Source organism: Pseudochaenichthys georgianus, chromosome 12 (assembly GCF_902827115.2).
Source record: "Pseudochaenichthys georgianus chromosome 12, fPseGeo1.2, whole genome shotgun sequence".
NCBI lineage: Eukaryota > Metazoa > Chordata > Actinopteri > Perciformes > Channichthyidae > Pseudochaenichthys > Pseudochaenichthys georgianus.
In genome coordinates, this window is record NC_047514.1 from 9,565,332 (window position 1) to 9,591,644 (window position 26,313).

Here is a 26,313-nt window from a genome sequence, read left to right on the forward strand (position 1 = left end):
TTTGGAGAAATCAGCTTGAGTGCACTAGAATTTGAAAATACACAACCGGAGAAAATCTGCCACTTCCTTACAGAGCCCCTCCTCCAACACACACAAACGCACACATGACCAATGAGGGCACGAGATAAGTTTGTGCACAGATGCAAGGCTGACAGGCAGGTAGGCCATCCAGTTATTTTAGCCGGGCCGGCTAAAATGATTGGTCGTGCTTTTTACAGTATTACGGGTTCCACAGATGACATTTTTTTTATGGATTTTTTGTCAAAGCACTTAAAGGTGGGGTAGGTAAGTTTCAGAAACCGGCTCGAGATACACTTTTTGTAATATTCCATGGAATGCTCTTAACATCCCGATAGGAATGAATATCTTAAGTGCTTTGACAAAAAATCCATAAAAAAATGTCATCTGTGGAAGCCGTAATACTGTAAAAAGTACAACCAATCCGTGGCCCGGCTAAACGGATTGGATTGCCGCCCTGTCTGTCAGCCTTCCATCTCGTGCACGCACAAATGTATCTCATGCCCTCATTGGGCATGCCGTCATTGGGCGTGCATTGCGCGTTCATGTGTGTTGGAAGAGGTGCTCTGTAAGGAAGTCTGAAGGAAGGGGCGGATTCTTTTCGGCTGTGTAAAAGACTAATGTCACAGCAGGATTTGGAAAAACTTGTCCATGCCTTTATCTTCAGTAGACTCGACTACTGCAATGGTGTCTTCACAGGTCTCACTAAAAAATCTATTAGAAAGCTGCAGCTGATTCAGAACGCCGCTGCTCGAGTCCTCACTAACACTAAGAAAGTGGATAACATCACTCCTGTTCTGAAGTCTTTACACTGGCTTCCTGTGTGTCAAAGAATAGATTTCAAAATACTGCTGCTGATTTATAAAGCACTGAATGGTTTAGGCCCAAAATACATTACTGACCTCCTGCTAAACTATGAACCATCCAGATCTCTCAGGTCTTCAGGGACTGGTCAGCTTTCTGTCCCCAGAGTCAGAACTAAACATGGTAAAGCAGCGTTCAGTTATTATGCTCCAAATATCTGGAACAAACTCCCAGAAACCTGCAGGTCCGCTGCAACTCTGACTACTTTTAAATCCAGGCTGAAGACTTTTCTTTTTGTCGCTGCTTTTATTTGAACTATTCATATCTTAAACTGCACTGTAACTTTTATCCATGTACTTTTTCTTGTAATGTTTAATTGAACTATTTATATTTTAGACTGCACTGTAACTTTTATCCATGTATTTTTTTCTTAATGTTTATTTGATTAGCTTTTCTTTTTTAATGCTTAATGTCTTTCTTTTTTTTTTTTTTTGTAAAGCACTTTGAATTGCCTTGCGTTGAAAAGTGCTCTATAAATAAACTTGCCTTGCCTTGCCTTGCCTTGCCTTGCCTTGCCTTGCCTTGCCTTGCCTTGTACTTTCAAATTGTAGTGCACTCGAGCCGGTTTCTGAAACGTACCTACCCCACCTTTAAGATATTCATTGCTATCGGGATGTTAAGAGCATTCCATGGAATATAACAAAAAGTGTATCTCGAGCCGGTTTCTCAAACTTACCTAACCCCACCTTTAATGTATTTATAAAAAACAACAACATTTGCATTGTGGGATTTATCTCAATTCATGATCTATAATAAACTATATACGTCTTTTAATCTTAATTTTGTTACAATTATGGGGACTGTCAAAATGACTCAGGTCATTTACCTTACATATGCACAGTTTGATTTACATCTATGCATCATATGTGATTAATGCATTACAAGTCTGTAAATCTAAATTTGTTAAGTCGTGAGCAACTGTCAAAATATGTAGTAAAGTCAAAAGTACAACTGTTTCGTAGAGAAGTACAAGTGCAAGCATAAAATGGAAATCCTGAAGTGCAGTTGCGTCTTTAGTTGTGTTCATTTAAATGTGTAGTTACATTCCATCGCTGAAAATAATTAACTTTAAACAGGAAGTGCCATTTCCATTGTCATAGCTGCTGCAGACTGTGAAGGTAATGCAATGTGCATGTTCTGGTTCTCAGGTCATCTCAGGCACAGCAGTCCTGTAGATGTGTCCGTTCAATCACTGCGGTCTGATTAGAGGAATTCAGTAGTTAATTAATGAGTGGAGCCAGTCCGGATCAAGCGGGGGTGTAATGAGTACCCTGGAGTTTTGATTATGCGACTGCAGTGGCAGCCCCTCTCTGTGTTTTCGACTCACAGCTCTCTGCCTGCTTTCCACTCGGGCGTGACAGAAAATGGTCTGTGAAATCCCTTAAAAAGTGTAACATGGGAAAATCAACATGTACACCCACACATCACTTATCTGCTCAACATTTTCCTCCAAGTTTATTGTAGCATGTCATGTTTGTTACTCTATTGGGATAGAGTAGTGTTGGAGCAACCTCTGAGTGAAAAAGAGAATCTGTGAGTTTATAAGAAGCTGCTTTCTGCTGCAGGCGAAATGTGAAGCCCATCTCCCCTCGTACACTCTGCTGACATACCATGCTAGTAGTCTAAAAGGGTCTGTAACTTCACATTCCAGCAATGAAACACGCTCAAGTTGTATTGATGTCTTGACTGAACACAACACTTTTACATTATGTGCCCTTTTACCACCATGTGACATTTAGCTTTTAGCACCCTGTGCACTGTCATGAAGAACATGGGGGGAATAAGACACACTCTCCAGGTATTAACAGCTACATGCTGCAGTGAATACACCGACCTTCAGACAGACTAGTTGAGCTGTCAGGTTGAGTTAACACCCCTAAAAGACGTAGTAAAGTAGACATGGTTTTAAAAGAGGGAGTTTCACAGTGAGCAAGGTGACACGAAAGAGACATTTCAGGGAAAGGTCACATCATTTACGTTAGGGCTGTGCGATTATGGCAAAAATCATAATCACGATTATTTGGGTCAATAATTGATATCACGATTATTTTGACGATTATTCATTGACCATTTATTGAACTAAACATATATTATTAATATGATAAATAAAAATAAATTAGACCAAAATAAATTAAATCAAATATGTTGCAGTGCACTGTCACAACCTACTGAAAACTCCTTAACATATAGCCAACATTTTGGTAAAACATATTCAACATATTCCACTCAGTTAAACGTTGAAGGCTGGCCAACCGTCATGGTCCAGAAGTAACAGGAAATAAATGTTGAACTACAATTTAAGACCAAATAAAAATGTTTAGGCCACCATGGCAAATGCTGGTAGGGCTGCTCATGTCATCTCTTAAAGATGTTTTGCAAGAAACACCAGCCTGTTGACATGGTCTGGTCTCAGAGATGAGCGCAGGCAGGTGACAATATTGCCACCTGGACTGAAGACCCTCAGCCACGCCCCGACACATGGGGTGACGCCGGCCAATCACAAAGCTTTGATGCGTTCAAGTGCATTATTCTGGCACAGGAATATTATGTTACAGGACATTGTCACGGGGGTGACTGTGGCGTTAGCTGAGTAGTTACTGCGTTTTTTTTTACAACGTCGTGAGTAAGGTGCAGTACCGGAGTCCAACAGAGAGGCAGCAGCTGCGGGACAGTCGACTGCGTACTGCGAAACCTTCCCTGCCTTCAAGAAGAAGTGACACTTCGTTGTGAAGAGTCTGCTTTGTGCACTCCGCGCAGCAGTAGCCCCGCTGCGACGGAGTCCAACAGAGAGGCAGGAGCTGCGGGACAGTAGCCTAGCAGGGTTGGGTTGTAACCTAGACTGGTTTTAACGGAATACATGTAACGGCGTTACGCATAATATAAAAATCAAGTAGGCTAACTGTTTTCAGCTGGCGTTACATTTCAAAAACGAGTAATCTGATTACAGTTACTTTCATAAACCTGAAGTGAATACATTTTGGAATACTTATTGGAGTTATTGGTGGAAAAGTTTCCTCACAAAATGTAATATTCATTACCGGCAGAACTGTGTGCACACTGCACGGCGCTGCAGCATGTCTGTGAGCGAGAGAGAGATGCAGCTTGTCTGTGAGCGAGAGAGAGAGAGATGCAGCGTGTCTGTGAGCGAGAGAGAGAGAGATGCAGCTTGTCTGTGAGCGAGAGAGAGAGAGATGCAGCGTGTCTGTGAGGCCCCGCCCCCGCACGCCGCTGAGAGAGAGATCTCTTTTAAAATATATTGAAAGTTAGAAACAAAGATGGTTGGATAAAATGTGCAAGATAACGTTTATGTAGCATTTCTTTATTGTCGAAATTATGACATTTCATAACGATCAAATCAAAGTGAATGCCTGCTGCTGCTGAATGCATGGGGCAAGTGACTGGAACAAGTTTTAAAAGTTATTACATCGTTTCAGATAATACATTAAAGGTCCGCAGTACCTGAGCGTGCTCCACTAGCAGTGTGGACTATATAAAAATCACTGGCCCGCGATTGTGTCTATTGGATACATTTTGGCCCTTGGACAAATGTAGTTGGTGATCCCTGCTCTAGACCATAGGTATGTTGTGGTAGCAAAGTAGTCAGCTGAAGCCACATCTCTCTCAACTTCCCCACGCCATTTGTCATAAAGTGCAGGCAGCGCAGACCTGCAGAAATAATACCGAGACGGCATCGCGTAACGCTTGTCCAACGTGTTGACAAGTTGCTTAAAGCCCTGGTTGCTAACAGTGCTAACTGGGCACATATCTTTAGCGATGTGAAATGTAATGGCAAAGTACTTGCAAATAGTGTAAATAGTTTTACCCTTCTTTTTAACGAGTTGCTGCTCTTGTTCTGACATCTTCGCTCGCGCTGAACACTCACAACACATGTCACTCCCACGTGGCCGAGTGGGCTTTTAGGGAGGGGCGAAAGCGCACCCAGCAAAATAATCGTATTTTGTCAATTATGCTGTTTTCATAATCGTCGCAAACCATAATCATAATCGCGATTAAAATACGATTAATTGCACAGCCCTAATTTACGTCATTAACCTGTGAAAGCACATCCAAAAAGTGTTGTTCTTTGTACTTGCACAAGACATACACCAGAATTCTTTCTTTTTTTCCAACCTTATCCATTCAATGTGTGTGTGTGTGTGTGTGTGTGTGTGTGTGTGTGTGTGTGTGTGTGTGTGTGTGTGTGTGTGTGTGTGTGTGTGTGTGTGTGTGTGTGTGTGTGTGTGTGTGTGTGTGTGTGTGTGTGTGTGTGTGTGTGTGTGTGTGTGTGTGTGTGTGTGTGTGTGTGTGTGTGTGTGTGTGTGTGTGTGTGTGTGTGTGTGTGTGTGTGTGTGTGTGTGTGTGTGTGTGTGTGTGTGTGTGTGTGTGTGTGTTCTGATATCTGACACTCTCAGACAGCCAGTAGCATGGCTCAGTGAGAGAGATGTGGAGATCACTGGACCATGGTCGGTCTTATCCTGTCACACGCACACGCGCGCACACACACACGCACACACACACACACGCACACACACACACACACACACACACACACACACACACACACACACACTCCAGACAGCCACTGAGGCCACCTAGATAATACACCTCTCCTGTGCTGGTGTTACAACATTAAATTGGGATTTCTTTTTGTATAAACTAACCAAGGGTAAAATATAATCGTACAGTTTAAGCCTGTAAATCTTATTGTAAATTTCAATTTTCTTATTGGCAAATGTAGAAAAAAAACAACAAGCCAGCAGAAAACCCCTTTAGCAACTGTTCGCATTTGCAGTTTTCTTGACTTTTTGGCTTTCTACATAATGTTGTATACATTGATAAAAGACGTAGAAAAAAAATGAAAAGAAAGCTAAGTACAGTTTTGGGTTGTTGGGATCACTTTCCTCTTTGAAGAGATTGTTTTGTTACCAGGAAAACTTCAGCTTTGGTTGTTTGTTCAAACGCCTGTAATGCCACATTTATCCATGTACAAACGAGAGTCGGGAGTGTTGGAGCGTGGTGTAGTCACAGCAGGGCAAAGCCTCTCAGGGAACAGGCCGCATTGGATCGATGAGTTAACAAAGCATGTGGCTTTGAAAAGTGTGTGAGAGACTGCTGTTCGCTCGCTGTTTCTTCCAACAAACTAAAAAAGCTATTTTCTTTTTAACTACAACAATTATGTTTCGTTTTAACCATGGCCATGATAGTTTATTTCATTTGAATTAAGTATCTCTTTCTCCAAATGACAATCTTGTATCTTTCTGTAGCTTTAAAGGTAAACAACTCAGGGTTAGGGTTACTCCACCTACTTGCATGTTTATAAGTGACCATATCACACCATCTTCCTTTGTAGATTATTAAGGAACTGAAAGATATTTCAAAGAACAAAGTTTGAATTTGAGGTCAAAAAGGTGTAGATCTTGATCCTTTATGGTAAATAAAGCAGGGCTCTTGGCTCTTTTTTAAAGGCATTGACAAGTGTCAGTGTCAGACAAGTGTTTTTCCAATTATCATACTGATAATACATGTATAATACATCAAATTGTGTGTATTCCATTTTATAGTTCAAAGAGAATGGTTGCAAATGGCTGAAATCAGTTGTAAACCCATTTCAGGTTGATGCCCTACAAGTTCTGTTTTTTGTTAGCAAGAGAGTCATTTCAAATATGAAACTACAGTAGTTCTTTACATGTAATGCAAATTAAAACATTACACTCAGTTTATGATGTCTTTAATACTTTGTGAGAAAATTAAAAAAAAATGTGTAACATCAAGAGCAAAGATTATATTTACATTTACAATAGTTTTGCACTTTCACATTTAAACAGCATGTATTTCTTTGGTAGGTTGACACAAAAATATCATAAGCCCTATTTGTTTTGGCCTTTAGAGTGCAACAGCAATACAAAAGTTTCCTGTCCATGGTAGTGAAACTTTTGAATCCAGTCTTGCCAATTTGCCGCCTTCCAGACTTTGTTATACATATTGTATTGTGTATTTTATAGAAAGCAACATGTTTTCCAGACTTTCTATTAGTTTGGTTTGTTTTTTGAGTTACTGTCGAACTATGGTCCGAAGTTTCTCTTTACTTATACACCTGCAAGGAAACAAACACTATACTGATATACATTGTACATTTAAATAACAATATTTAGTCTTGTGGTTTTTCTGCCTTTTTCTCTCCTCATCAACCTCCTTCCACCACTTTCCTTCCCCTTTGTCCGACTCCTTTCAGATTTCTATCCAACACATCATTTGAGGGCCAGACGGGTTTTATATCCAGAGACTCTTTCAGCCAGAATGTCGTCTCAGAGGCCCATCACTACATCTGGTCCCTCCAGCTGGACCCTCTAGGCCAGCCAACCTGGACCCGCCTGGGACGCTGGCGCAGGGGGGAAGTTCTCATGGACCGCCGGGCCTGGCCGAGCCATCAGGGATCTGGGGGCGGAGGAGACTGGCGTCGATCCGCGCGACTGCACATGCGGGTGGTGACGCTGGTCGAGCACCCGTTTGTGTTTACCCGCGAGGTGGACAGCGATGGGATGTGTCCCGCGGGCCAGTTGTGCCTCGATCCGCTCACCAATGATTCTTCGGTTGTTAAAGGATTATTCAAGAAGCTCTCGGGACGCAATGGATCTGTCCCCACAGAATTGAAAAAGTGCTGTTATGGTTACTGCATAGACCTGCTGGAGAAGCTGGCAGAGGACATGGGCTTCACCTTCGACCTCTATATTGTCGGCGATGGGAAGTACGGTGGGTTCAAGAATGGGCGGTGGACAGGATTGGTGGGGGATCTGCTCAGTGGCGCCGCCCACCTGGCAGTGACATCTTTTAGCATTAATTCGGCCAGGAGCCAAGTCATCGACTTCACTTCACCCTTCTTCTCCACCAGCCTGGGAATTCTGGTCAGTACTCCCTCTTCCTCTCTCACCCTTTCTACAGAAACTCTCTGGCTCTCTTGCTATGACCTCTCCTCAACTCTCGCCGCTTTGTATGCTGATGGTCAGTGTCAATATTGCGGAGTGTTATTACTGCAAGCACTACGTTATTGGATTGTAATGCTATTACCCTATGGGGCTAGGCTGGTGAGCAAACAGCTTTGTAAGGGGATCCTATTACTACAATTACCACAAAGTGATAGGGAAATACTCTCCCCTCTAAAGACACCGCGACAGTTGTTGGTATTCTGATTTACAATCCCCCTTTTTTTCTATATATTTCTGTATTTCTAACACTTTTCCCAGTTGGATAATGACACTAATTGTTGTCCAGTTGATGTTAGGCTTCTGAGGATCTAGCTTTCTTGTATTTATTTGCTATTTCCTATCTGGCCTGCTACCAATTCATTCCTTCCCTTTTTAATCATGCTTCCATTACATTTTGTGGGACCTGTATTAGCTCCTCGCTCAAATAAGTCGAGCATCATGTAAAATAATTTACTGAATTTCTGATAAGAAACAAGCTAAACACCTTAAACCGACAGATGTGGCGTGTAACACAACAAAATATACAGATAACTCTCCAATTTCCATACTCACCTGCTTTTGGATTTCCAGTCCTAACCCCGCTATATCCTCAGGATGTATAAACAAAAACACAACCCAATTCAAGTTTACTTTAAGCCTTTGAAAAAACACATGTTCTTACTTAGATATATCAGTTGGTTGTCGGCCGCTGTACAATAGCTGCCCACTGCTGCTAGTACTAGACTCCTGGTACTAGGATGGGTTAAAAGCTGTGTGCTCTGCATGTGTGACCATTAAAGAGGGTTTCATCCCCCCCTATTCTTCTATTCTAATCCTGTGTTCCCCATGCCCAGGTTCGTACACGCGACACAGCTGCACCCATCGGTGCCTTCATGTGGCCTCTCCATTGGTCCATGTGGCTCGGCATCTTCGTTTCACTCCACGTCACCGCTGTTTTCCTCACCCTGTATGAGTGGTTCAGCCCGTTTGGTATGACCCCACGTGGACGCAACCGCGACCGGGTCTTCTCCTTCTCCTCGGCGCTCAACGTGTGCTACGCCATTTTATTTGGGAGAACGGTTGCCATCAAGCCGCCAAAGTGCTGGACAGGCCGCCTGCTGATGAACCTCTGGGCCATCTTCTGTCTGTTCTGTCTGTCCACCTACACCGCTAACCTAGCTGCCGTCATGGTCGGGGAGAAGACCTACGAACAACTGTCAGGGATACATGACCCAAAGGTACAGAGATGTGCAACTCTGCAAACAATGGATGCTTCTCAAGCTGAAATGTAAAGTGTTGGGGCTTTTTCTCTCTGCGATCCTCTCATTGGTTTAAAGTTAGAAGAAGATGATGTAAGGTTCTTCCTTGCACCAATCAGGATTGAGCAACATTTAAATCCCAATCTGATGACAATTTGGGTTGTTTGGTCACTGATATTCAAATCTAATTAAACCCATAGTCAGACTTATTTCCCCATTGCACAACCACCCCGTCCTGATGGAGCAGATTCATGTTCACCTGGAGATATTTTTTTAATTTCCTTATTTTGTCACTAATATTTCACTAGCAAGAAAAATACGTAGTCAGGGCTTTAATTCAATCAAAATACAGTTCTTCTTTTTATATGTTTTTTAATTTGTTTTGTAAATAAAGTTCACGTTTTGGTTGCCAGAGGTTTAAAAATGTTTTGACAGAATCTTCTGTTTAAAAATAGGGTTTTGAAATTGGCCAGATTTAATTTGTTTGCTCAAGGCTGAGGCCTTTTTCTTGCAAAATGACCCTGATCCACTTAATCTTATCTTTTGAACATTTCAGAAGAGCGGTTGTTTTTAACTTTAAAACTTAAATTAGGAAATTGATTATTTAATTACACATACTTTGTAAGGGCAAATGGGGTAAGGTAACTACGTTTTTTTTGTCAACTCACCAACTCTCTGAATACCAACAGTGCAGGTATATTTAGAGTCAGAAAACAAAAGAAGTATAAGTATAAAGGACTCCTGCTGCATTTGAGAATTAAAAAATGCCAACTGAAGTTTAGAGAGACAACAGACTAAAATGAAAAGTAGTACTAAACGATTCTGACAGCATTCTAAGCGTAACATCTTGGTTTATTTTTTTCTTTCCTGCAGTTGCACCATCCCTCGCAGGGATTCCGATTCGCCACAGTTAAAGAAAGCAGCGCGGAGGACTACCTCAAGAAGAGTTTTCCTGAGATGCACGAGTACATGAGAAGATACAATGTCCCGGCAACACCAGATGGCATACATAATCTCAAGTAAGACAATGTCCACACACTGCACTGTCAAAGAGAAGTCCAAATCTAAAAAAAGTAGAAATGTCATCCCCCATCACCAGCTGGCCTGTTTGCATTCAGAACTCATATTCCTCCTTACCCTGCCACTGCTGTCATCTTAAGCTGCTTCGACATTCAACGGGCATCCCCGCGGAGCAAAGCAGAATAAAGTGAGGAAAGGCAGCTGAAAGCAATGCCCTGGCTGGGAAGGGCACAATTTTAATGCATGAAACAAGATTTTTTTTATCTGTTTGAGCTTGTAAAGTGCTGATTAGAGGGTTCAAGGGGAAATGTCATCTTTAGAAAATTACAAATGGGGAACAAGACAGCATACAATATGCCGCGGTGCAGCTTTGAATACCCTGTTCTCAGAGTTTACTACCAGAGGGACAAGGCATATCACATAATCATACAATAGACCGAAGCCTCTGTTATTGTAGTACAATGCATCTCCCATTTTACTGCATTGAGGTGTTACTCCATGTGGTTACCTAACTAAATATTCATGAATTGGTTAAAACAAATGAAAAATATGTTTTTATATTGCTATGGTAACCTTTATATGTACAACCAGAAGGGCACTTGCAGACATCTGCCAAGGCCGTATCCTTAAGTGAAAAATATTTTGTATCTGCATGTGTTTTTCGGATCCACTCCAAGATTTAATGGGTTTCCTTCTTGGCCCACGCTAGACCGCAACACTGAGTTTCATAAACATCAGACAGAATGAGAAACAAACCAAACAAGTGTTTAAAGTGCTTTTATTTTTACGAGAAGCCTTACCTTTATAGTTTCTTCAAATGTACATTTGAATTGTATTGGTTGTGGGGATAATGTTGGTTTTGTCCGTCCATTCCATTCTCGTAAATACGATATCTCCGGAATTATTTGAGGTTATTCAAATGTTCCACAAATGTCCACTTTGCATTTCCCCAACACCTGACTGCCCCACTCATCTGCACACCTGTTCCCACGTTCCCCGTTAACCCTGCTGTTACCCACTCTCCCACCTGTTTCCACTTCCTCTCATCAGTCACTTGCAAGCCTGTTGTTCCTTTCACTGTATCCACTCTCTCTGAGCCCCTGTGACACGTTTTGGATTTTGTTTACATGCTGATGACTCATACACCATTAGTTGTGATTTTTTTAAGAATGAAAGAGGTGTTCTTGCAATTCTCTTGGTTCCCATTCTTGCAAACCATGTCCCCATTCTGAATTGATTTAATGAACATGTCCAACCAGTCATTTAAACAAACAAAAACTACTAACTGCAGCGTGTCCGCTGTATAAATGTGAATTTTAAGAAGTGCAATCAATCACTGAAGCGTTAGCTGCCATTAAACGGTGTTGTTGTTGCTAGCTTATTAAAGTGACAGCGATATTAGAATTTGCTGCTTTTATTTCCTTTAATACAGTCTCTTAAAAAAAGAACATTCCTGAAACAGAACAGTTTATTGTATGGTTTGTTAACTTAGGTGCTAACAGGTCTTACTTACCTTGTGATGTGAAGACTTTTCCCTGACATGCATTGCATTTCAAAAATAAATTAAATTGCTGTTTCCCACATCATTTTGTATTAAGTAAAACCCTTAAACAATAATGTGCTCTGTCACCAGTTTAGTTTTCCATTAATGTCATGCTATTGCCAATACATGATTCAGCTACTTTTACAAGCATTTCTACAGGAAGAGAATAAGGTGGGCGTCATGTTTTAACCATACTGGTCGGGTAATTGGTGGATGTCAAGGTAGTTTTCTGAAAATAAAATACATAACATCAATACTGTACTATCGTGGAAAGACCAAGGATATAAGCTGCAGCTTAATTCAACCTGTAATAATGAACAGCCAGCTTTTGGGTGGAAGACAGCAGAGGATTTCCAAGCGCCGTCCTTGATAAAAAGCAAAACAATCTTGAAAAAAGGCTTTGCAGCATTTGTGTCCCTGTATGCTGTACCTGTCAGTAAAGGGTTGATTTGTAAAAGCCTCGCTGAGAGTCTTGTGAATTAATGAGGAATGAGAGTAAATTGGCAGAAACTGGCAGACAGGCAGTCATTTCACTGGCATAAGACCAGTTTTGGGAAACCAGAAGTTGAGAGAAGTTTGTTGAATCATTTACATCCCATTTACAGTGATTTGGTGAACTGCCCTGTGAAGATCGCAAACCCCTCAAGCAGAACACTTCCTTCAAACATTATTTTTAATTTGTCGTGCTCTACTTCTCTTTTTTTTGCCTTTCTTACCAATGATTTATTGGACACAACATAAATAACCCCCCACCAGGCTGTTTACCCATTTAACTTGACCCTATTCTTAAAATGAAAAGAAAGCGAATAGTTCAAGACCCTACCAAAACCATCCTTTGTTATTCTTTAAACTCACTCTGAGGTTAGAAGTGTAGCATGAGGACACAAATATAAAATATAATACTGATAGCACAAAACAGGAGACAGATGACCAAAAATAAATAAATGAATTCAATTTTCAATCCCAGTAGGTTTTAAAGGTGAATTTTCGAGAAGCTTGCTTTTAAAATGTCAATCCCAGAAGATCTAAGATGTTGCTATGGAGAGAGTTATGGCTTCTTCTGTCACCATTATGTATTTGGGAGATTGGATACCGATGGTCCATCTGTCTTTTTTGTCGATCCAGTCATCCATCAAAAACATCTCAAATGCCACCGATCAGATCGTCATAAAACTTAAGGGTATAATTCACTCTTTTGGTGGAATGACTGGATACATGCATCAAGTTTGTACCCTCAAATGTGCAACAATTAGTCCGACAAGATGCATGTGGTTTGGTTAGTAAACTATTAAAGCTCCAGGACCTTTGAACTTTCAGCTCAACAGGCACCAAAAAGTAATTTTGTTCTACACTCCCAGTATATTCCCTTGCTTTGTATTTACAGGGCTGATCCTCAGAGACTGGATGCATTCATCATGGATAAAGCTCTGCTGGACTATGAGGTTTCCATAGACGCAGAATGTAAGACACTAACAGTCGGGAAACCCTTTGCAATAGAAGGTAACGTATGGCTTCTTTAAATAAGACAAATGACTTTAGGGTTAGGGTTAGACAATACTGTATGTTCCCATATTTGAAGATGTAGACTGATCTGACCATAGGCATTTTCTAAAGCCCTAGATGTAAGAATGTCAATCACTCGACGTTTCCACAGCAGTTAATCTTCTTGCTTTCAACATGCTTAGATCCTCTACTGTCTACTGTTAATCTCTGGGTCCATTTAGCAGGCTTCTTCCTCCCACTGTGAAGATGTTCGCATGGCGTTTGCTTCCATTACAGGCCACCACAGTCCCATATTCCTGTGTTGTTGTTAATTACTTAATGCACCCTTAAGCTTCCAGGATACAATCCAAATCAATCAGTGTACCTCCTACAAAGGCGAGGTACTTCTGTAATTGGCTATCGCTGGATTTGTCAAACTTCCCTGGCATGCAAACAATTCTGAGATTTATTGACAATGTAAGAATTGTGAGGGTAAAAACTCTCCCTTCTTTCTGTTCAGCTGTTCTTTTTTTTCGGTCGAAAGAATATAATGAGAGTGCATGGAGGTGAAGTTAACAGGATATTGCAGCTGTGACAGGGGAATAGTCACATTGTATGTTTGTGTGTGTTTCTATTGGCAGGCTATGGAATCGGTCTTCCTCAGAATTCTCCACTCACCTCCAACATCTCAGAGCTTGTTAGTCAGTACAAGTCTGATGGCTTCATGGACACGCTGCATGACAAATGGTACAAGGTTGTGCCCTGTGGAAAGCGCAGCTTTGCTGTGACTGAGGTAGGAACATAAACCCCTCTTATATACAACTACCAGCCTGGTCTCATAAACAAATGTGTCAATTACGCTTTAAGGTAAAAAAAAAATCCATTCTGTGTTCCAAGATTGGCCAAATGCAATTCTGGAACCTATCGGCAGTCATGATGATTATTACGTTTTGTATTAGCTTGTAAACTGGTTACTTGCAGTCGTAGATATTTTGTCCAACACTCGACCTTACATCTCAAGTTGCTTACCAGACTCTATATATGAAGTATAATTGAACGCCACACAGAAAAGGCAATCTGAAAATATTGTATATTTATTGTCCTAAATACAATTTAAAAACAGCAAGGTTGTGAGCTGGAAAACCGAAAAAATAAGCTGAAAGACACTACAACTAAACTACTGTAGAGCTGAGGGGAACTGGATTCAATTCAAAACCTTTATTTATCCAGGTAAAATCCCATTGAGATCAATGATCTCTTTTTCAAGGGAGACCTGCAGCAGTAGGTTCCACAAGAAGACATAAAAACATAAACAACAGAACAACAAAAGGACATCATACAGCAAAATGTACAGGGATTACAATTTACATATCTAACCACATGTACAGGTACCAACAGCATCTGATTTTGTAGCATCCAACCGAGCTTTAAAAACATGTAATGGTACTAGCTTGGTCATTTTCCATTCTTTTTGCAGACTGTTCCATGTTAGTGGAGCTGCACATCTAAAAGCTTTCTTCCCTAAGACAGTCCTAGCACTTAGCACATTTAATAAAACCACAGCATGCGATCTCAGGCAATAAGTACTTTCAATTCGCAGAGAGATCAGGGAGCAGATATAAGATGGTAGTTTATCCAACATGGCTTTGTAAATGAAAAAGTACCAGTGGCTGAGCCTCCGTACAGTAAGTGATGGCAAAACCGCCTTGGTATACAGGGTACAGTGATGCGTAAGTGCTTTACAATTTGTCAAAAATCTCAGTGCACTGTGATACGCAGCATCTAACTTGCTCTGGTAATTGGCAGGTGCATTCATATAAACCAGATCCCCATAGTCCAGCACAGGTAAAAAGGTCACAGTGACTAGCCTTTTCCTGGCCTCAAGCGAGAAACAGGACTTGTTCCTGTAAAAGAAACCTAGCCTAACCCTCAGCTTTTTAAGCAGGTTATTGACATGAAGTTTAAAAGTGAGACAATCATCAAGCCAGATACCCAAGTATTTGTAACAGGTAACCACTTCAAGTTGTATTCCTTGCGTAGTTACAATATCCAAAGCAGTCTCCGGTGTATTTTTAACTTTAGCTTTAGAAAAGAGCATTACCTTGGTTTTATCCACATTTAAAAGAAGCTTAAGCTCAGAGAGCTGAGCCTGAATAATGTTAAAAACAGCCTGTAATTTAACAACAGCCTCGTTAATCGAGGGACCTGCACAGTACATAACGGTATCGTCCGCATAAAAATGTAAGGTTGCTCCTTCGACATTTTCACCTAAACTATTAATATAGATAGAGAATAATAGCGTTTAAAATGCATTTCTCTACACATTTTTTTTTTTACCTATTACAAAAAGTAATTGAATCATTTGTTTACATAAGAATATTGATTTGTGCAGCATTAAACTAGATCGATAGTCTTTGATATACATAGCAGGATTTAGAAAAAACCTATGATACCAACTGAAACACCACTTTTTATTTGCACCCATTCCATTGGTTAGTGAGTCTGTTTCTTTCTCTTTTTTTTGTTTCAAAAGTGTCCATACCTTACCATTCTCCTGGCTGGTATATCAGAATAATTTCCCTGCACTGCCTGAACAACCTCTTTATTCATTCAGAGCCCGGCCCCTAATCCTCCACATGCTAACCGCGCTTTGTCTCCAAAACTCCAGTCCAATACATCCCTGGCCCTGCAGTCCATTCCCTTCTGCTATTACCGAGCACTTAGCTCTCTCAGCTGCCGTCTCTCCGCCCATCTGTGACTCAGGAATCCCCAAAAGTGCTTCTAGCTGGTTGCCGATGGCACACTCACTATTATCAAGCATTAATTAAAACTCACTCCCAAAAAAACACATCCCTCTGCCACATTTCATTCATTTATTTCATTAGCTAGTGTGCGTCGCAAAGGCACATAACGCCATGCTGGTTGCTCATTTACATGTTTAATTAGGATACAAGCAAATAACCATATTCTCATATGAGCAGAAGTGGAACACTGCAGTACACAAACTCAGGGAACCAGTTGTTCTTCTCTGTGTGACAGCTAGACTTGCTACAGATGCTATCTACAGTTGCAGACATCTAAATTGCTCGAGGTACATTTCATTTTGCAGCATCATGCCTCCACTGACAGCAGAGGAAACTGCTTGACCAGTATTTTATTTCACCTGCGTGACATTTAATTTGAGATACAACTATATTAGTGATTTGCTGTATATGCACATAATAGATAGTGTTGTAAAATAAGTTATCTAGAATATGTTATAAGTTATCTACACTGAACAAAAATATAAACCCAACACTTTTGTTTTTGCTCCCATTTTTCATGAGATGAACTCAAAGATCTAAAACATTTTCTATATACCGGTACACAAAATAACCATTTCTCTCAAATATTGTTCACAAATCTGAAAAGATCTGTGATAGTGAGCACTTCTCCTTTGCCCTTTCTGTAAGATATCATAAAATCCTTTGTATGAGGATACATTGACCTCCTTCCCTCACGGAGCTTTAACCAGAGATAAGAATGTGTTCTTGTTAAATAAAAGGTGAAATAAAAAAATATATAAATATGATCAAGTGAATTTTTGCTCTGATATTTTCCAGTGTTCATTTTGATAGCACATTGTAAGTCTGACAAACTGCTACTCAGTTGATTCAATTGAATATAACATATTCTACACTGAACAAAAATATAAATGCAACACTTTTGTTTTTGCTCCCATTTTTCATGAGATGAACTCAAAGATCTAAAACATGTTCTATATACACAGAATAACCATTTCTCTCAAATATTGTTCACAAATCTGAAAAAATCTGTGATAGTGAGCACTTCTCCTTTGCCGAGATAATCCATCCCACCTCACAGGTGTGGCATATCAAGATGCTGATGAGACAGCATGATTATTGCACAGGTGTGCCTTAGGCTGGCCACAATAAAAGGCCACTCTGAAACGTGCAGTTTTGCTTTATTGGGGGGGTCTGGGTGGGTCCGAAAACCAGTCAGTATCTGGTGTGAGGGGTAGGGGTAGGGGTGGGATGGATTATCTCGGCAAAGGAGAAGTGCTCACTATAACAGATTTGTTCAGATTTGTGAACAATATTTGAGAGAAATGGTTATTCTGTGTATATAGAAAATGTTTTAGATCTTTGAGTTCATCTCATGAAAAATGGGAGCAAAAACAAAAGTGTTGCATTTATATTTTTGTTCAGTGTAGAATATGTTATATTCAATTGAATCAACTGAGTAGCAGTTTGTCAGACTTACAATGTGCTATCAAAATGAACACTGGAAAATATCAGAGCAAAAATTCACATGATCATATTTATATATTTTTTTATTTCACCTTTTATTTAACAAGAACACATTCTTATCTCTGGTTAAAGCTCCGTGAGGGAAGGAGGTCAATGTATCCTCATACAAAGGATTTTATGATATCTTACAGAAAGGTAATTATTTATGAAGTCCAATATCACGAGCGATTAGTAAGCCTTCGGAACACCACTTTGTTAAGCTTAGGAAACAAGATTTGTTTCCATTGAATACAAAATAAGCCTTATTTAAAGTAGTAGATATTCTGCTCATTTTCAGATTCATATTTGCGTTTCATGCCTCTACTGTAATATGTCTACATGCTTTAATGTTCAAAAAGCTCTTTATTTTTCTCATGTGCTGCAGCACCTCTTTTCACCCTCTGTCTGAAACCAGAGCCCAGTCTGCTCTGATTGGTTAGCTGGCCGGCTCAGTTGTGACTGGTCAACAGCTTAGAGATGTCCTCTTAGTATATCACTGCATGTGTTTGTGTGCTAGCCAATAGAAGCTAGAGTGTTCCATAGTAATGTCATTATCTTACAGCAATAAACAAAGGAGTCATATCAATTGGTTTCAGGCAGGGGGAAGCGAGACAATCCCTCTGGAAGACACCTTGTGATTTCAGCCTTTGCAGACCATTTACATGCACAGAAACCTATACACTAAAAGAAAAGGAAACCCACCAAAAACACAAAAGGGCCTCTTTCGTATGGGATTACGTAACTAATATGCCAAACTTGACTTCAGGTTTCACATGGGACACACACAGCTGTCTCCAGGGTGAAGATCTGGTGTCATTGGTCCAAAACATTGACTGTAAGCAAAACATGTTTACAAAAGACATCTGCCATTTCTTACAGACAAGCATTGCATTTAATGACTAGCAGTCCAGCACAAAACCACGATAAACAACTTCAGGCTATACAACAACAGAACAAGAGCAGCATACACAAACAAGCTACAGTAGAGAACAAAATATGCAGTAAGCAGCAGGCTGGCTCAGTTTAGTCCGGCTCAGCATTTTTTTGTTGTACTTTTATTCATTATTATAAAAGCTACACCTCCAGCAGAAAGCCTGTGAATCTGAAAAGATGAAAAATCTGATGGATTGGCTTCACCGACGGCAGCCAACCTCATTGTCGCCCCAAATAATTTGCGTAATAAAATCAATACCAATAAAGGACATATTATTCATTAACGAGGGCCACACTTAACATTACGGAGACATAAATTGTGATCAAAGGGATGAGAAATTATGATTTTTATGTTAGATTTTTGCAGTAAATGTATGTGGTGAACTTTCAAATTATAAGATCACTGTGAAAAATAATGGTTTTATATGGTTGCATGCAGTAAAAAGAGACAGTGTGTTGCCAAAGAAATGTAGTAGAATATGTGCTTAAATGTGCTGATCCTAGGAAGCCCATAATTGTGAGGAATATTGGAGTGGGTTGGCGCACAATAACTTACTCTGGAGCATTACATTAGATAAATGTCATGTATCCTCAGTAAGCTTATCATAATGTTAAAGGATAATACCACTGTCATTTTTATTTGTATTCCTGACTTGAAAATGTCTTCCCCGGCCGTCAGATATCACTACTGTCTATATTTCCCAACTTTAAATCATCAGCTCCCACTCTCCAAAATGTCATTACAGCCAGCTTGCCAAGTCACAATACTGCAATGACGAATTTAATCCATCATGTATTTTATTTTTTATTTGTTACCAGCATGACTTTATAATGCAATCATTGCATCTGCTGCAGGAGCTGCTCCATACTCAGCATTAACAAAAAGATTCATATGAGAATGTACTGTACATCTGCGGTAACTGCAACTGGCGCTTAATTAAGAAAAGTGTAATATCACAATAGGAGATGCCAAACTTGTAGACTGGTCGTATATTTCCCAGAGCTTTCTCCATGGTGACACATTTAGAATGGAATGAGAGCCAATTAAGATGTGAGGGGGGGGAGGAAGTGTGATATCGCAGTGTAAGTCTTTCAGAAGTGTTTTCTTAGTATAGCAGGATTTGAGGAAAGTCACAGTGAGTTCAAATACAACTCCTACTGTTATATCCTATTTTAGACGTGTTACTCTCTGGAAAAGACAATGCTAATTAAGCATTGTGCACAAACTATTTAACTTGTTCCCTTCTACAGTACGTTTCCTCACTTTTTCAACTGCATTGTGTTGTTACCTTCTGATAATGACTGAGTTGAAAGCAAAAGTTAACTTTTTTTTGGAAAAACATTTGAACAATATGTTGAGTGTTATACTCAAATAATGGGTATATGATTCAATACAAATGGCAATTCAGCTTTTTGTTTGTGCAAGATGTTTTTAATGGGATTTTTTAAAAGAATGGGAGCCGATGACTTCTAGTTGCTTGTCAAACAGCTTAGGGATTTTTAACTATCTTGAATACATCACCCGGTTCAGACATACAAAATATAATTACAGTAGTATTATCATGAGCTCGAGAATCATTTTTCTCATACACAATCCAAAGGCAAATGTCACACCTATTACTGAAAACAACATGTGCTTATTTAAGATAAGGATGCCAAAACACATGCTGTATGTCAGTATTTTTCTGAAATTACTTTTTTATTACAATAAATAAAAGATATTCACTTTATGTCAAATGTTTTGTTTTGTGTTTTTACCACAATGCAGCAAAACATAAGGGCTGGATATTCTTTATTCAGTGAAGTACCAGTACAGGGTTAACATTTTTTTTTTTTACAAGAAACAGTCCTGCATTCAAAATCGTGTTCAAGTAGAAGTTAAACACGTGAGCATAAAGATGTACTTTAAATACAGAAAGTAAAAATACTCTCCATGTCAAAATTGTATATGTTATATAAATGCATTAATGTGTACATTAATGTGTACATTAATTAAGTGTACATTAATGTGTACATTAATGTACATGTGTACATTAATGTGCATGCATTAATGTGTACATACACACTAATTAATGTGTACATGTAACACTAATGCAGCTTGAATAAGTGTTGGCCAATTTGAATTGCTTCATTACATTACATATTACTTGTTAGACACTTTTATCCAAAGTGACTTACATACTCAATTCTGTGGACAATCACCACAGGAGCAATTTGGGGTGAAGTGTCTCAGGGACACAACGACATGCTGACTGCAGTGGGGTTTGAACCTGATCCGAACACCTGCGCACAACTCACTGTGCCAAACGCCGCCCATATGCTGCTGGGTAGCTTAACACATGCATTAACATAATATATCAGTGGATTTACATGTTGCCTTATTAATGTAAATCTGCAAAGTAACTAGTGCCAAAAGTAATTTAGATGTGGAGTACAAAGTATAAAAATGGCCTCTGAAATTAAGTGGAGTAGACCAAATTAAAGTAACTTACAACAGAAAAATGAAGGTATGGTACTTCAAAATTGTACACAAAACTGGGGTAAATGTCCCTAGTAACAGTACTGAGGGAGTTTGTATCATTTTAAGTCCCAGATTTGTGATACTTCCCAGACTTTTATAGACAACTGTTCATGAGAAGAAACAGATTTGCACAACTGATCTCTTTTTCTGTGTCTCTATCTTTCTTCTCTCCAGACGCTGCAGATGGGAATAAAGCATTTCTCCGGTCTGTTTGTGATGCTCTGTGTGGGCGTGGTTTTGTCTCTTGTGACCACAGTAGCAGAACACATTGTGTACAAGCTGGTGATCCCGAGGGTCAAGGAGCCACGCTTCAGATACTGGCTGCACACGAGCCAGGTACTGAACACACACACACACACACACACACACACACACACACACACATTTAGAACAAAGTGAAGCACCTTTTGGATCATTACTAACTAAATAACCACTCCACAATCACCATGAGTCTGATTATTTCAGTGAGTGAGTGAAAGTAGCCGTAATAGAATGTCAATGTACTCCACTTTTCTACTTTTGCACACACTGCATGTCACATTCCGATTCAACATCAGAATAATAGCTGATGTGTTTCTTGTTTTCCAGAGATTACACCGAGCCCTTAACTCAGTCTTCAACGATGACAAACTGCAGACTGTAACCAAGCCTGATAAGAGGTACTGTCCCCGCCATTGCAGGAATCAATACAATTTCATTTTTATCAAATAAATCCAGCAGACTGTAATGTAATGTAATGTTTTTTTTAAATAATTTGATTTGAGGTCAATCATATTCATAAGGGATTGAACTCAATATGAACCAAGCCCAGTTTCGATGCTATCTTGTATGACCCTTAGTGCACTTTCTTTTGGCTTGGGAATTTGGCTTGTTCAAAATCTTACAGCAAGTATACAACAGAAACAGGCGCGCCACTAGCTTAACACAGCTCTGACATTTTAAGAATCCTATCAAGTAAAATGTTACATTTGCATGTCTTCTAGTTGCTTTATAAAGACTCAAATGAAAATGCACACAGTCCCTATTCAGAAACCATTCCTTTCAATGAGCCGTCATGCCTTCCTAAAGTTAATGTCACAATTACACACTTATAGGTAAATAGTGGAGTAGCAATGTTGTAACAGGACAGCCAGAAAACCTGAAAAGACTGACCAATCACAGCAAGCTGAATGTGTTATTAAGAGTCTTAAAGAGACACGCACTAAAACAAAGCATTTCAGTCAGAGAAATACAGGTATATTCTACGGAGCCCCCTAGGGGACATGGAGAAGAAAAAAAAAAGAAAAAGAAAAATGTTTTGCGAGATCTCGCAAAACCTTTGCGATATATCGCAAAACCCCGTTGCAGTTTGTAGACGGTCCCTAAGCACTCCTCTCCCTCCTCAAGCTGCAGATTGTGACCAATTCTTGATGTTTAGCTCGGATGACGGCGCGTATCGAACTGTTCTGATAAAAACGACTCTGTAGCTCGTTGTCTACCTTGCTATGATTGTAAAGTCATGTTGTTTGTATTTTTACAACGTTATGTTCATGAGTTATTGATCCGCGAAATTCGAATCTGTCAATAACTCAGCTCAGAGGAACGTGCATGTCCCCTCGCTCGAGTGTTTTCTTGAGGTGTCTTCACTTATGTGAAACCCTTTTATATACATAGTCTATTTGTGAAACCCGTGCCTATTACCAAGCACTGATGTTATGTCTTTATATTTAAGGCCAAGCTCAAATTAAAATCGATGAACCACTCCATTGTTGTGGTTTCTGTGGTGTTGCCGTAGCAGCCGAACTGACCAGGAAGTACTAAAAAATCGCAAAACCTTTGCGATATCTTTTTTTTTTTTGTTCAAATAATTTTTTTTTTCTTCTCCATGTCCCCTAGGGGGCTCCGTAATATTCCTACATAGAGTTTGAGAAAAATAATGTATTTTTTTTTAACATTAAAGCATGGAAATATGTTCTAGTAGAAACCCAAAGTACAAATAGGGACCTGAAAATTAGCATAATATGTCTCCTTTAAGTAATGCTTTGTAATGAGTGCATCCATTACTGTTGGTAATTACAGTGGATAGCTCCAATGTTTCCAAAAATGCCATTAAACCACTGCAGAAGAGGACACAAAACGTGGTTAAAATTATAGAAACGTAGCAAATAACAGCATGACAAAATCACTAGAGTAATAACTGAAATTGAATCCCTTTCCATCCCATTTGTGCTTTTTTTTTCAAGTTTACAAACTTTTCCACGGTTTTTACTCAAATAAAAATTGCTTGATTACACAAACACACATGTTTTAGTGTGCATTTGTACTCATACAGAGTTTTATCAGGCACCCTCAACCAAATGCAATTTATTTTCCCTCCATCTCACATCTTATAATACCATAACACAACTGCAATACAAACAGAAGACAAAAAGAAGATTTAAGGAAGATGCAAGGCTAAAATCTAGGGTATCATTAAACACATCACATCACATACTGTATGTGCCCATAATCACTCAAAATAAAATGTCTAGCAGGAAGCCAATTTTCCAAACTTAGACAGCCCAATGGCCAAATTATCCGGCTGTGAATAAGTGACATCAATTAACATCCAAGTGGCAGTGAAGGGACCCGTTTAATCAGGAACTAAATAGAATGGGCAGTCTGTTGGAAGCTAATTATCAGTAAGGGAAATTGAGGGAATAATCTCATGCTGACGTAGCGGCGTATTGTTTGGCTCAGTGGGTGACAGAGAGAGATTTAGTGAATCATGAAAGCTCCTTTTGGGTCCGTTTCTTTTCAAACGTTGCAAATGGGTGCACTTTATTACGGTTTATGTAACTAATCTGGACCGTCATTTTGACATCAATACAGTGTCTGTCATAAAATGATCCCCTTTTATTCACATTTGGTCGCTTCTGCCATTGCCAAGTAGCGCTTTGCTATCCTACAGCAAGCAAAGTGGGACATTTATTACTCTTTTTATGGTCTCTAAGGGGAGATCAAAACTACCCTCAAGCAAAAGAGTTCCATTTCATCTTCCTCTATTTAAATTCTGCTTTACACCTTTCCCTACTTAACACCATCGCTGAGGGGACACTCAGGTGGAGCACTCAAAGCGGGGATTAAATACACGTAATAATTATGGAGCCAAGGCTGTGTGAGGGATGCCGGTTGTAATGAGGATAGATTACCTACGGCTGCGTGATTTAGCTCATTCAATCAAGCTCTTCTGCCCCGTGCCTGCACGCTGTCTACAAGTCAGAAATTATTACCGTCATGTTGCCGGTGTCCCATAGAAACCTGGTGTGTCTGTTTTGCAAACATTGAACAGAAATATGATAATCTCTCCATTCATGTGATGATATGTAGTGATCTTAATAGCTCCAGCTTGAGGTCTGTTACCAGAGAAAACATGTGGTGCATAAACACCTGTTTTATCAGCATTATAACAAAGAGGCACTCTTCAACCAAATGGTGGATTTGGGTAAAAATGTAATTGGTCGAAAAATACTTCTTAGGATAGGGCTTAACATATTTTATTCCTGAATGTTTCAACAAATATGGCAGAGAAAAAAGAGATCAGGGAAGTGTATGTCTGAAAGTGATTTAGTACCAAACACAGTGTTCAGGTCATGTAGATCCGACATGAAAATATCATATGTCACTATTAGTACATCAGTTACAATTCAACTCTTTGATGGAGGGATTACATGGGATAGGATCATTGCTTCCCCTGTTTATACTTCTTTAAAAGTACTATTAACTTGCTTTGAAACCTAGTTTTTAACCCAAATGTTTTGAGTTATCGATCAGTCCGTCCCACAGGATGAAAGGAAAGCCTAGAGTTATTTTCTAAAATGTTGCACAAACATGACTTTGTTACTTGAGTTTGGTTTTGAAAGATCAGAGCTCAACATCACTTTGTCCTAACAAAACAAGTTTCTGGCCATAATGCGAGAATTCATACACTGATCATGCAGAATTTCCCACAAAGGCCTAAGGATGAAATTATGAAGCAATAGCATTTTATATTCAAAAGGTTAACTGCACTGTGACTTCAAAATGGTCTGCAGAAACATTTTTAATAACCCGGGAATAGAAGGGGAGAATGTGACTTTATTCTACATTCAGATGGATACTGAATTGGTGAAACTAATCGTGGGTGCCTGCTCTGAAATTGAGGGGATTTTACTTTATATATCTTCTTTGCTGCAGGGGTTGAGATGTGTGTAAAACCTCCACTTTTTGGAATGTGCAGCTTGCTTGCAGTGACATTCATAGAGTACAGTCATGGCTACAACTTTGAGTTGTTGTTAGTGTTCTTTATTGCCTTCATAATTAAAAAATATCTCACATCTTCAATCCTTTTTTAATATTGGTCTCCATTTTGCGCAACATTCCAGCTGTGTTTCATTCATTGTTTAGAATATCTAAAGTATGCAATGTCTAGTTAACACTTTGTATTGAGCTTTTGATGACTCACCTATGAGTGTACATACAATTCCCTCAAGAGTTACATTTCAGGGCAACGAGAGGGACTCTGCAGAGTTGAAATAATTGGGCCGGCTTTGTTCTCTCCTGTCTCTCCTGCTGTGTTAGCACACCATCACAATTATTTGAAAGGAATCAGAGATAAGACCTACAGTATAAAAGTTTACTGCAAGAACAGAAAATTCTACATTGTTTTCAGCCTCCGCAGGGCGGTCAAGAGGTCATTTACAGCTGTATGACCTTCTTGTTGGGATTAAATATCTTGCTCAAGGTCACTCCAGCAGGGGGCTTGTCTAATGTGTCCTGCTTGTTGAAGGACTCCCTATTCACTGAGCTACAAGCTGACGCACATCTGTACTGACAGATGGGTGGGGGAAAAGAAATCAGCGGTGAAGTATTTGGTTCCTGGAGAACTGCTGCAGGGAAACACGAGCTGTGCTTTTCATAAGTCGCACTGATAAACAGGAGACATAATAGTATTTGGAAGTAGCCTTGGATTCTGTATTGGTGTCTGTTGATCTACAGTAGGTTGCAACTGAAATAATTTGCTTAGGTATCAACCTTTGACACAGTTAATCATTTTCTCCTCTCACTGTCTCCTTTCCCACGGCATCGGTCTACGGCCTTGGGTATTGCTGCTATCTCTCTTAAGGAGGAGCAGCTTGGGCGCATTGTTGTTGCCAGTCTATGACAGAGCACAAGCCGCCATGAGGTAGTTTACCGTTCAAGGACGTAGGTTCCCTGACGCACATTCTTTCCTATGGACGAGAGCTCTAGTTAGATTCAGAGTCCATAATGTGTAGTCTCGCTGATGAAGAATGTTGATTATTACACTCCGAACTAGTTAAAACCTCGAGCTACAGAAAGAGTTCTTCAGAATTGGTTTGGCAACCGCTGTGTCAACTCATGACACACCACCTGTCTTGTCAACTCTCCGGCCGTGACTCCAAAT

General features: G+C 39.8%; 1 protein-coding gene across 1 annotated transcript in view; it reads left to right on the forward strand.

The window, feature by feature from the left end:
- grin3a (glutamate receptor, ionotropic, N-methyl-D-aspartate 3A) overlaps nt 1-26,313 on the forward strand; it is a 61,728-nt gene that overhangs the window by 30,467 nt on the left and 4,948 nt on the right. The window contains exons 3-9 of the mRNA XM_034096283.1: nt 7,115-7,784; nt 8,699-9,082; nt 9,977-10,122; nt 13,051-13,166; nt 13,790-13,941; nt 21,066-21,227; nt 21,480-21,550. Of these exons, the coding sequence (XP_033952174.1) occupies nt 7,115-7,784; nt 8,699-9,082; nt 9,977-10,122; nt 13,051-13,166; nt 13,790-13,941; nt 21,066-21,227; nt 21,480-21,550 (1,701 nt within the window). The remainder of the gene's footprint in view (nt 1-7,114; nt 7,785-8,698; nt 9,083-9,976; nt 10,123-13,050; nt 13,167-13,789; nt 13,942-21,065; nt 21,228-21,479; nt 21,551-26,313) is intronic.